The sequence below is a fragment of the Macaca mulatta genome, chromosome 6 (genome assembly GCF_049350105.2).
Source record: "Macaca mulatta isolate MMU2019108-1 chromosome 6, T2T-MMU8v2.0, whole genome shotgun sequence".
NCBI lineage: Eukaryota > Metazoa > Chordata > Mammalia > Primates > Cercopithecidae > Macaca > Macaca mulatta.
The window spans coordinates 143,602,961-143,616,265 of record NC_133411.1 but is presented as its reverse complement, the minus strand read 5'-3'; the positions used below and the strand labels follow the sequence as shown (position 1 = coordinate 143,616,265).

The following is a 13,305-nucleotide window of genomic DNA, read 5'->3' as shown; positions in this document are numbered from 1 at the left end:
ATAAGACTATTCTTAACTGGTCAATCAGGTTCTCTTTGTCCCTGTCAAGCATATGCTGTTAGCCTCCCAGACTATTTCTCTGAAGGCAGACTGAATTGCTAGTGGCCTGCTAAAGATATTAAAAATTAAAGAAGGATGAATCAGGTAGAGAAAAATGTAACAAAATAAAAACGTCTACATAAAAGTTAATTTCCTTATAGTCCCTCCTCCCAACAATTGACAAATAAATTTAAAGAAAAAACAAGCTCTGTGGTCACAGAGGTGGAACACCAGCATAAACCTTATCAGACATTTCATGACTCTCTAACCTTAGCAGATGACCTGTGGTTTGGTTCCTCTCGCGGTTTCAGGGCTCCCACTCCAAGAGTTGGGAGTTGTGTTTGAAAGACAGACATTCGACCACCAGTTGGAGACATCAGCTTAAAGGCAGCCAGCAGTGCGGGACCCAAGGCACTTTGGGTCTCCAGAGTCTTAGTAAACATTTGTGGCAAAGTTTTCAGTAAATCTTGCACGAGCTTATAAAATAAAGCAAGAAAACTCAAGAGTGTCACAATTAAAAATTTTTTTCACATTCAGTCAGTATCTAATACAATAGACAAGACATTGAGTCATGATGATGGTCAGAGAGTCTACAGACACTAAACAATGAAGTTGGTCAAATGACAAGAAAGCCATTTTAAGTCAACATTATAAATTGGCAAGCAAGACAAATCAAAGTTGGGGCCTTACAGTTCTTGCACATGCAGTAGTCCAGCAAGACTATAAGTCCAAAATGTATCCAAAAGAACCATCACAGTTCAGAGATTTGGTATATTTTAATGCCATGAAATATGGCCTTCTCCATCACCTCTACATACTTTATTCTTTTAAGTACCAAAGTGAGTTTAGCTGTTCCCTGTTGCAAATCTAATATATCCAGTAACTTTGTCAACTAGTAATAGCACTACAAAAGAGAAACAACTACCTTTACAGGTTAGGTTGTACAAATAGAGTAAATGGGGAAAAAAATACTTCACACTATGGCACAGTCACCATTGCCAAGAGCAGAGACCATAGACTTGCTAGTTAAAATGTTACCCCTACGGCATATATGCATGTACAGGGTAGACAACATCCCCCCTTCAGACACATTCTGTTCACCTCTCACTGTATTATCTCATGGCAATTTCCAGGCAGGTAATAAGAGTTTCTTCTGAACTGACCCCAATGACACTCTGTGAATCAGAAAAGCAAAGGGCACTGAAAGCAGCCTACCTAATGTGCTTCTATGTAGTGACCAGAAACTTTATCTCAGCAACCCTCCCAACTTCCCAAATGGCTGGCAAGACAGATTTCCTTCAGGTGTTCCTCCTTTTTGGAATATGCTTATTTTCTACCCTACTACAAATAACTTGCTTCATTAGACTTAAAAATGATCAGCTCAAGGTGGAACTCAAGAGCTGTTCATCTAATTATAAGAGCAAATATAAAATGCTACACATCTTAGAAATGTCACAGAAATAATAAAAATTTTACTTAAAGTTCATTTCAAAAACATATTCCTTCAATATTTCAATTAAACATGTCAGGTAGGAAAATGTGCCTTACCTCTTTACTTTCATTTAAGTTTACTAATAAGTTCTCTGGCATAGGTATAAAAACATCTGAAAGAAGAAATACATATTTATTTTAAACAAAATATAATAATTAAAAATGTTCCAAAAATACAACACTAATGCAATTAACCACCCCTTCCTTAAAAATAAGCCACCTCCTCCACTATTGTAGCACTGTTTACATGTGTCCAAAGAGCCACCAAAAAAACCACAATGATACAGGTATCTACTGCAAATTTTCTGCTTCTTGTCTGCTACCTTGTAAAAGGTATAGCCTCCCAATTAGAAAATATTTATCTGGGCTGGGTGCAGCAGTACACGCCTGTAATCCCAGCACTTTGAGAGGCCGAGGTAAGTGAATCACTTGAACTCAGGAGTTTGAGACCAGCCTGGGCAACACGGTAAAACCCTGTCTCTATAAAAAATACAAAAACGAGCCAGGCATGGTGGTGCATGCCTATAGTCCCAGCTATGTGGGAGGATTCCTTGAGCCCGGGAGGCTGAAGCTGCAGTGAGCCAAGACTGCACCACTGCACTCCCAGGCTAGGCAGGAGGTTGAAACCCTGTCTCAAAAAAAAAAAAAAAAGAAAAGAAAGAAAAAAAGAAAATATTGATCTGTACTCACTGAATACGGGTTTGTGTAAGTGCTATGCTTCTTAGGCTAAAGATAATAATTTACAATTCTGCTTTGACCCTTTTTTTTTTTGAATGGCTAGCCCTGGAAGCCAGCCAAAGATACACTATTGGCATTGAGACATCTTTTTGACTAACATGACACACAAGAATGCTGTCTTTATAAGGAAGCCATACAGCTCACCAATAGCTCTGTCATTCACAAAGCGTATGCTTTCTTATAAAGAAGGTCAGCCAGGCACGGTGGCTCATGCCTGTAATCCCAGTACTTTGGGAGGCCGAGGCGGGCAGATCACAAGGTCAGGAGTTTGAGACCAGCCTGACCAATGTGATGAAACCCATCTCTACTAAAACTACAAAAAGTTAGCCAGGCATGGTGGTGGGCACCTGTAGTCCCAGCTACTTGGGAGGCTGAGGCAGGAGAATTGCTTGAACCCGGGAGGTGGAGGTTGCAGTGAGCTGAGATGGCGCCACTGCACACCACCCTGGGGGACAGATCAAGACCCGTCTCAAAAGAAAAAAAAAAAAAATGGCCCACACCAGTGCCTTTAAAAAGAGACTACGGGCCAGGTGCGGTGGCTCATGCCTATAATCCCAGCACTTTGGGAGGCCGAGGCGGGTGGATCATGAGGTCAGGAGTTCAAGACCAGCCTGGCCAAGATGGTGAAACCCTGTCTCTGCTAAAAATACAAAAATTAGCCAGGCATGATGGTGGGCGCCTGTAATCCCAGCTACTCAGGAGGCTGAGGCAAATAATTGCTTGAACCCAGGAGGCAGAGGCTGCAATGAGCCGAGATTGCGCCACTGCACTCCAGCCTGGGTGCCAGAGCAAGACTCCTTCTCAAAAAAAAAAAAAAAGAAAAAGAGAAGAAAAAAAAAGGGACTATGGAGGCCGGGCATGGTGGTTCATGCCTGCTGTAATCCCAGCACTTTGGGAGGCCAAGGTGGACAGTTCACTTGAGGCCAGGAGTTTGAGACCAGACTGGCCAACATAGTGAAACCCCATATTTACTAAAAAATACAAAAAATTAGCTGGCATAATGGCACACACCTATAATCCCAGCTACTCGGAAGGCTGAGGTATGAGAATCACTTGAACCTAGGAGGCAAAGACTGCAGTGAGCCAGTGAGCCGAGATTGCGCCACTGCACTGCAGCCTGGGCAACAAAGCACAAAACACAAAACAAAACAAAACAAAACAAAACAAACAAAATTAATGGGACTGCAAAATCAAGCGAATCAGAAGGTATGCTAACTGCCCACTTCAGATGAGCCTCTCAGGATTCACATTTATTCTTGCTTAGTAATTCTTCCTTAGAAAGGGAGTAAACTGGGAAGAGAGTGGTGGAGGATTACAAGGTTAATCACTTTCTACATTTCTATAGTTTGTTTCTTTTTACAAAAAAATAAGGCCTGGCCAGGTGTGGCCCATGCCTGTACTCCCAACACTTTGGGAGGACGAGGTGAAAGGACTGCCTAAGGCCAGAAGCTTGAGACCAGCCTGTGCAACTTAGCAAGACCTTGCCTCCACAAGAAATTTTAAAAATTAGCTGGGCATGGTAGCGTGTACCTGTAGTCCTAGCTACTTGAAAAGCTGAGGTGGAAGGATCGCTTGAGCCCAGGGCTTCAAGGCTGCAGCGAGCTATGATTGCACCACTGCGCTGCAACGTGGGAGACAGAGTCTCTGTCTTTAAAAAAATAGTAATAGCCAGGCGCGGTGACTCACACCTGTAATCCCAGCACTTTGGGAGGCAGAGGCGGGTGGATCACCTGCGGTCAGGAGTTCAAGACTAGCCTGGCTAACATGGTGAAACCCCGTTTCTACTAAAAATATAAAAAATTAGCTGGGCATGGTGGCACGCACCTATAATCCCAGCTACTCAGGAGGCTGAGGTAGGAGAATTGCTTGAACCTGGGAGGCAGAGGTTGCAGTGAGTGGAGATGGTGCCATTGCACTCCAGTTTGGGCAACAAGAGCAAAACTCCATCTCAAAAAAAAAAAGTAATAATAATGATAACTCCCTATTGATTGCCCTTCCCCGCCAGCACCTGGTAACCTCTATTCCATTTTCTGTCTCTATGAATTTGCCTATTCTAGGTATTGTATATAAGTGGAACCATACAATATTTGTCGTTTTGTGTCTTGCTTATTTCACTTAGTATGTTTTCCAGGTGCATCCACATTGTAGCACGTGTGAGAATTTCATCGTTTTTTTGAGGCTGAATAATATTCCATTATACGTTTTATTTTGGCTTTTTTTTTTTTTTTTTTTTGAGATGCAGTCTCACTGTTGTCCAGACTGGAGTGCAGTGGCACGATCTGGGCTCGCTGCAAGCTCCACCTCCTCCCAGGTTCATGACGTTCTCCTGCCCCAGCCTCCCAAGTAACTCAGACTACAGGCGCACGCCACCACACCTAATTAATTTTTGTATTTTTAGTAGAGATGGGGTTTCACCATGTTGGCCAGGACGGTCTCGATCTCTTGACCTTGTGATCCGCCCGCCTCAGCCTCCCAAAGTGCTGGGATTACAGGCGTGAGCCACCGCGCCCGTCCCCATTATACATTTATACCACGTTTTGTTTATCTATTCATCTGTTGATGACTACTTGGGGTGTTTCCACCTTTTGGCTATTGTGAATGATTGCTATTGCTATAAACAATGATGTACAAGCATCTGCTTGAGTCCCTGCTTTCAATTTTTTGGAGTATATATTGAACGGTGGAATTGCTACATCATGTGGTAATTCACCATTAACTTTGAGGAATTGCCAAGGTATTTTCCACAGCAGTTATACCATTTTACATTTTACATTCTGACCAGCAATGCACCAGGGTTCCAATGCTTCACAATCTAGTGGCATAAATATTTGCCCCTGTTTTATACTTATAGCTCTTAAGTTTAGGTCTTTAGTCCATTTCAAGTTAATTTTCTTTACATGGTATAAGGTAAAGGTCCAACCTCATTCTTTTGCATAGGCAGTACTGCCATAACTATTTGTTGAAAAAACTGTCTCTTCTCCCACTGATTGGTCCAGGCACCTCTGTCAAAAAATCAATTGACTGGCTGGGCCTGGTGGCTCATGCTTGTAATCCCAGTACTTTGTGGGGCCAAGAGAGGCAGATCACTTGAGATCAGGAGTTTGAGACCAGCCTGGCCAACATGGTGAAACCTCATCTCGACTAAAAATACAAAAATTAGCTGGGTATGGTGTTGCATGCCTGTCTTCCCAGCTATTCGGGAGGCTGAGGCAGGAGAACTGCTTGAACCTGGGAGGCGTAGGCTGCAGTGAGCCAAGATTGTGTCACTGCACTATAGCCTGTGAGACAGAGTAAGACTCCATCTCAAAAAAAAAAAAACAAAAAAAAAAAACCAATTGACTATATATGCTAGGCTTTATTCTGAGCTCTCAGTTCTATTTCTTTGCTCTATATGTCTATCCTCAAATACTTTTTGAACGAATAAATGGGAAGAAGGGGGAAAAAAGCCTAAATTTGATCTGAGTTCTAAGATTAACTTGTTTTTGTTACCTTGTTCAGAATTCACGTTGTCTCCATAACCCCCATTTCCTCTTCCATAAAATGAGAGATTGCACTGAAAGACTCTTACAACTCCAACAATCATGATTTTATACTCAAGATTTTCCTTGACATAGTACAAACAACACACATCCAATTTGTCAAGTAATAAAGAAATATTTCTAAAATTGAAAAATTATGAAAGTAGTTCAATAAATCTATACCTTCAATATCTGAAACTATTAGCATCTGAGGTTGAGAGAGACCTTCTTGAAGACTGTAGAAATGGATTGTACTGTCAAATGTTATGAAGCCAATTTTTGTTCTAGTGTTGCCAGGAAGCCTAAAGACAAATTCAGAAGACTATTTTATCAAGTTTTACCCATATACAAATATACACATAAAATATGTCCTAAGAGTTACATGAAAATATCTAATTCAATATTATAGAAATTGGCCCAACACAAACAAATGTTTAAACCACTCAATGTTTACCATGAAAACATATCTGACTCAAAGGGAAAACACTACACATAAGCCAAACAATAAACAAAAAACAGCCATAATACAACAATCCAAAACCAAGTATAGCTATGTAAACTTACATACAATCACTTAGGAAATAGTAGGTTAAAAATACTGAAAACTATTAATGAAATTTTGCAGATGATTTTAAGTTATAAAGCATGCTTCAAAATATTATGATACAGAAACTGTAATATTTAAGAACAAAGAAGAACAAAAGCATCTATCTTAAAGAACTACAAATAGGTGGAACTACAATTATATAAGGGGAAGAGCAAACTGTTTTTCACTTTTGTTCATGCATGGGTGAGTCAGTGACAATCTCATCAATTCACAATCCCCATTCACAATCTATAACATTAAAAATATAAATGCTGGCAGGAACAAGAATGAGCTTTACACCAAAGTGAAGGAGTTACTCCACTTGTAATGAAATTTAGCCTTCTATATGCCTCCACACCACACACAAGCACTATACTTCATTACATAGAAAGGTCACATTAACTTTGATGGGTTACACTAGGTCTCTAAAAACCACTGGAAATAGTTATTTTAAGAGACTTAAGACACTTGATAACCAAATGCAATATGTGTATACTGTTTAAATTCTTACTCCAATAAACTGACAGTAAAAAGGCATTTTTTGGCCGGGCGCGGTGGCTCAAGCCTGTAATCCCAGCACTTTGGGAGGCCGAGACGGGTGGATCACTAGGTCAGGAGATCGAGACCATCCTGGCTAACATGGTGAAACCCCGTCTCTACTAAAAAATACAAAAAACTAGCCGGGTAAGGTGGCAGGCGCCTGTAGTCCCAGCTACTCGGGAGGCTGAGGCGGGAGAATGGCGTAAACCCAGGAGGCGGAGCTTGCAGTGAGCTGAGATTCGGCCACTGCGCCCCAGCCTGGGCGACAGAGCGAGACTCCGTCCCAAAAAAAAAAAAAAAAGGCATTTTTGAGACAACCAGGAACAAAAAATAAACTGGGTATTAGATCATATGTGGAATTACTGCAAATTTTGCTTGATGCTTTAGTATTATAGTTAGGTATAAAAGTTAATCTTGAAGTATGTATAGGTTAAACAGTATGCTGGCTGAAATTTGCCTTAAAATACTCAAGGTGGGAAAAGGTATATGCATGAAAGGGGAAGGATGAGATGAAGCAAGAAGAGCAGAATGTTGAAGATGATGAATCTCGGTGACCGGTGCCTGGAAGTTCATTACATTATTCTTCCTACCAACTACAGGTTTAAAAATAATGTTTCTAAGAGAAAGTGAGGCCTAAATTAACAACTGATTTAGGTGGAGTTTTAGAACATAATTATACAACTTTTTTTTAAATTTCAAAAAAATTACTTATTCATTTAGAAAATACTATTAGTTTCATATTTAAGCTGAATTGAGAAACTTACAAATCCAGATTGTCTAACAAACTCTGGCAAACTGAATTCAAGTATCCAGTTTCGACTGCATTGTGAGACACATCAAATACAAAGAGATACACTGGAGGCTGAGGTGGTCGTAACTGAAGAAAAAAAGATCTTGTTAAGTACATTTAACAGGATTAAGTTTAAACTTATTTGCTGGGTACACATACAGCAAAACAATTTAAAAAGCATTTACAAATTGAGTAGAGATTCTAATAAACATACAAAGCTATACTATATTGTTTATAGATGTATACTTAAAAATGACTCTGTGATTGCGATAATTCAGAAGAGTGTTTTCTCTAGGACAGGAAGGGGAAGAGACGTAATCAGAAGGGCTTGTGGCCAGGTGTGGTGGCTCACACCTATAATCCCAGCACTTTGGAAGGCCAAGGCAGACAGATCACCTGAGGTCAGGAGTTCAAGATCAGCCTGACCAACATGGCGAAACCCCCATCTCTACTAAAAATACAAAAATTAGCTGGATGTGGTGGTGGGCGCCTGTAGTCCCAGTTACTTGGGAGGCTGAGGCAGGAAGATCGCTTGAACCTGGGAGATGGAGGCTGTGGTGAGCCAAGATTATGCCACTGCACTCTAGCCTGGGCGACAGAGACTCCATCTCAAAAAAAAAAGAGAAGGGATTCTGGGAGTATTAGCAAGGTTCAATTTCTTGGCTTGGATTATACTAACAAAAGTGTTTAGTTTATAATGATTTGGTAACCTGAATATTTATGTTTTATTGATTTTTCAATATGTGTTGAATTTCACAATTTAGGGAAATTATAGCTCTGAAAGTTACAAGTTAGCTTCAGCTGGTTATTTAACCAACAAATTACAGTCAAATCTCATAAAAATGTAAGACTAATTTTTTTTGTTTGCTTTTGAGGTGGGGTCTTGCCCTGTCCCCCAGGCTGAGGGCAGTGGTGAGATCTCGGCTCACTGCAACCTCTGCCTCCTGGGTTCAAGAGATTCTTGCCTCAGCCTCCTGAATAGCTGCGATTACAGGCACACGTTGCCATGCCCGGCTAATTTTTGTATTTTTTTTAGTAGAGACAGGGTTTCATCATTTTGCCCAGGCTGGTCTTGAACTCCTGACCTCAGGTGATCCGCCTGCCTTGGCCTCCCAAAGTGCTGGGATTACAGGCATGAGCCACACCGCACCCGGCCAAGACTGTATTTTAAACTTCCAAATCCAAAGATTTGTTCTCAAGTCAGTAAAAACATCAGATAGCCACAATCAGAACTGGGTATGTAGTATACAATCTTCCCTTGGTATCCACAAGAGATTAGTTCTATGATCTCCCACCTCGAATACCAAAATCTAAGAATGCTTAATTCACTTACACACAATGGTATATTATTTGCATATAACCTATGCACATCCTTCTGTATACTTTAAATCATCTCTAGATTTTTAAAGTAATACCAAATACAACACAAATGCTATGTAAATAGTTGCTATGCTGTATATTAAAATTAGTTGTTTTTTTTTTTTTAAGAGAGAAGGTGTTGCTTTGTCACTCAGGCTGGAGTGCAGTGATGCAACGCAATCATAGCTCACTGCAGCCTTGAACTCCGGGGCTCAAGCGATCCTTCCACCTCAGCCTCCCAAGTACCAGGGACTACAAGCACACACCACAATTCCTGAAATTTTTTGCAGAGATTTGGGTCTCGCTATGTTGCCCAGGCTGGTCTCGAACTGTTGGCTTCAAGCAATCCTCCTGCCTTGGCTTCCCAAAGTGCTGGTATTATAGGTGTGAGCCAACATGTCTGTCCTATAATATTTTTTACCGTGTTTTTCTGAACATTTTCGATCTGTGGGTAGTTGAATCCACAGATGCAGAACCCATGGATACAGAGTCAACTGTACTTTTATATATTTTTGTATGAATCACTTGCCAAATCCACACAACCTGTCCCTCAAGAGATAAGACAGAAAGGAGCAAAAACCTTCTGCTATAGGAAAGTTTCTAAATTTAAAGGAAGCAATTTTTGCAAAGCATGGGTGATAAAGGGAAACCAGGAAGGTAAATTTAAAAGAACAAGTGCTTCTTTTTTTTTGTTGTTTTAATCCAATAAAAGAACACCTACTCTGTGGATGGCTATTACCAACCACTTAAGTGCAACAAAATGTTTTCTTTTATTTTTTTTTTGAGACGGAGTCTCGCATTGTTGCCCAGGCTGGAGTGCAGGGGCGCGATCTCGGCTCACTGCAACCTCTGCCTGCCTTGTTCAAGCGATTATCCCGCCTGAGCCTCCCGAATAGCTGGGATTACAGGCATATGTCACCATGTCTGGCTAATTTTTGTACTTTTAGTAGAGACAGGGTTTCACCATGTTGGTCAGGCTGGTGTCGAACTCCTGACCTCCAGCGAGCAGCCGCCTCGGCCTCCCAAAGTGCTGGGATTTACAGGTGTGAGCCACCGCGCCTGGCCAACAAAATGTTTTCTATATTGAAGCTTTTCTGTGGTGAAGAGACTGGTTCCTCATAAGTTTACACAAAAATGGACCCAGGTACCCAGATAAAGACACAAAAATATATTAATTTCCTTTTTTTTTTTTTTTGAGATGGAGTTTTGCTCTTTTGCCCAGGTTGGGGTGCAGTGGTGCAACCTTGGCTCACTGCAACCTCTGCCTTCCGGTTTCAAGTGTTTTTCCTACCTAAGCCTCCCGAGTAGCTGGGATTACAGGCACTTGCCACCAGGCCTGGCTAATTTTTGTATTTTTAGTAGAAATGCAGTTTTATCATGTTGGCCAGGTGGTCTCAAACTCCTGACCTCATGATCTGCCTGGCTTGGCATCCCAAAGTGCTGGGATTACAGGCAGGAGGCACTGTGCCCAGCCAAAATACAATAAAATATTAAAAGTATTAAAATATGAGACTTATCGTCTTTCCCTTTTCCCAAGAGACAATTATGGCATGGTGAAAGAGTAACCAAATCAAAAGGCCTAAATTATTATGCTAGTTCTACTACTAAATGAAATTTGGCAAGTCACTTAACCTAAGTCTGTTCTCATATCTGTAAAAGAGGATTAACAGCATTTTTCTAGCTTGCTTCAGAATATTGTCTGTGATGATCAAAAGTGTAAGTGCTTTATAAAACGTAAAGTGTTAATTAAACATTAGGCATTCACGACCAGCCTAAGCAACATAGTGAGACTTTGTCTCTAAAAGTCTTTAAAAAATTAGCAGGGCATGGTGGTACATGCCTGTAGTCCCAGCTACTTGGGAGGCTGAGGCAGGAGAATTGCTTGAGCCCATGAAGTTGAGGCTACAGTGAGTTATGATAGTGCCACTGCACTTTAGCTTCAGCAACAAAGTGAGACCCTCCTCTGTAAAAGAAATAAACATTAAACAACAAAAACATTAGGCATAGTTATTAGTTTTAAAACACAAGACCTCAGATATTCTCACGGGTGTAGAAAAGAACAATATTTGCAAGAGGACATTCATCACAGAATTGTTTCTAATAGAAAAAAAATTTATATGAAGGAAAAATGAAGCAATAGGTAAAAAAAAAACTGACTGTAACTTATAAGTAAATATGAACCTGCCGGGCGCAGTGGCTCATACCTGTAATCCCAGCACTTTGGGAGGCCAAGGTGGGCAGATCACAAGGTCAGGAGTTCAAGACCAGCCTGACCAACATGGAGAAACCCTGTCTCTACTAAAAATTCAAAAATTAGCCAGGTGCGGTGGCTCATGCCTATAATCCCAGCTACTCAGGAGGCTGAGGCAGAAGAATTGCTTGAACCCAGGAGGCGGAGGTTGCAGTGAGCCGAGATCACAGCACTGCACTCCAGCCTGGGTGACACAGTGAGACTCCATCTCAAAAAGAAAAAAAGTAAATATGAGCCCAATATTATATTGGAAATTTCTGAATGTCACATAAGACACTTAAGTGGGACTTTACATAAACTTTTACCTTTCAAATATACCCTTATATATTAATTACTTTAGTAATAAACAAGTATTACACTTTTACACATCTAAAAACATAAAATTTTGGCTGGGCACAGTGGCTCACATCTGTAATCCCAGCACTTTGGGAGGCCAAGGTGGGCAGATTACTCGAGCCCAGGAATTCAAGACCAGCCTGGGCAACATAGCAAAACTCTGTCTCTACTAAAAATAAGCCAGGTGTGGTGGTGCATGCCTATAGACCCAGCTACTTAGGAGGCTGAGGTGGGAGGACCACTTGAGCACGGGAGGTCAAGGCTGCAGTGAGCTGTGATCCCGCCACTGCACTCCAGCATGGGCAACGGGAGTGAAACTCTGTCTCAAAATAGAATAGAATAGAATAGAATAGAATAGAATAGAATAGAATAGAATAGAATAAAATTTTGTTAAAGGATGCTATATTGTTTTACTTAAAATCTGGTAATAAAAAATGGGCATGTTGTATTTAAAAAATGGAAGCTTACCATGTATTCTGAAGGAGCCATAAACTCAATAGTAGCATTTTGAACTTCTGGTCTTCTGTGAGGTTCTCCATAAACTCTGGTCAAAGGGTTGTACAAGAATTCTTCAGGAACTATATAAAGTTAACAATACACACATTGAAAAAACTGAAAGAATTTAATATATTTTGCATTTGGCCACTTTATTGCTTGAAAAGATGATAAAAACTCATTAAATGCCAATTACTTTCTTGTTTTTTTTTTGAGACGGAGTTTCACTCTGTTGCCCAGGCTGGAGTGCAGTGGCGTGATCTTGGCTCACTGCAACCTCCACCTCCCAAGTTCAAGTGATTCTCTTGCCTTAGCCTCCCGAGTAGCTAGGATTACAGGCATGCGCTGCCATGCCCGGCTAATTTTTTGTATTTTTAGTAGAGATGGGGTTTCTCCATGTTGGTCAGGCTGGTCTCAAACTCCCAACCTCAGGTGATCCACCCACCTCAGCCTCCCAAAGCGCTGGGATTACAGACGTGAGCCACCACACCCGGCCTATTGCTTAAATTTCACAATTATACAGGATATTAACATTTCACATATGAAATATACAGAAACTGGCTGGCACTAGAAGCTATGGTAAGACAATTCCAGAGGTCAAGGTCATAAGGTTTAGTGAGTTTCATTAATTAATGAGACCTTTATGGAACATCACTTAACCTAACATCATACTTACCACTTATAATACACTAGTGGTTAAAGAGTATTTTCTAAATTATCATTGTATCTGTCTTCCTACTAATTGTTCAGAAATTCAAATCCCTATGCACTCTAAAGGGTAAGCTATAGTTCATGAAATAGCCTGGTTTGCATATGAAAGGGGCTCCAGTTTTTATTACAATTTCATTTTGTATATTAAAGCACATACACATAAAGATTTTAAAGGTAACTAAATACTACATGTCCATTTTCTGAATTATCATAGTGCAAAAGAAAGTTCTTAGCTTATCCTTACTTTTCTATACTGAAAAACACACACACACACAAACAATAAAACTGTTTTTTTGTTTTGTTTTGTTTGTTCATTTGAGATAGAGTTTTGCTCGTTTGTTTGTTTGAGACGGAATTTTGTTCTTGTTGCCTAGGCTGGAGTGCAATGGTGCAATCTCAGTTCACTGCAACCTCTGCCTCCCGGGTTCAAGCAATTCTCCTGCCTCAGCCT

General features: G+C 40.6%; 1 protein-coding gene across 3 annotated transcripts in view; it reads right to left on the bottom strand.

The window, feature by feature from the left end:
* Window positions 1-13,305, bottom strand: part of SEC24A (SEC24 homolog A, COPII coat complex component) — an 80,243-nt gene that overhangs the window by 35,337 nt on the left and 31,601 nt on the right. For 2 of the 3 annotated variants that reach the window (XM_001109620.4, XM_078005193.1), the window contains 5 exons: window positions 12,117-12,226; window positions 7,677-7,789; window positions 5,970-6,088; window positions 1,588-1,643; window positions 309-515 (listed from right to left, as the gene is read on the bottom strand). In XM_001109620.4, the coding sequence (XP_001109620.2) occupies window positions 309-515; window positions 1,588-1,643; window positions 5,970-6,088; window positions 7,677-7,789; window positions 12,117-12,226 (605 nt within the window). Of the gene's footprint in view, window positions 1-308; window positions 516-1,022; window positions 1,215-1,587; window positions 1,644-5,969; window positions 6,089-7,676; window positions 7,790-12,116; window positions 12,227-13,305 lie in introns of those variants that run through there. The other variant, XM_015140944.3, reaches the window with a different exon arrangement.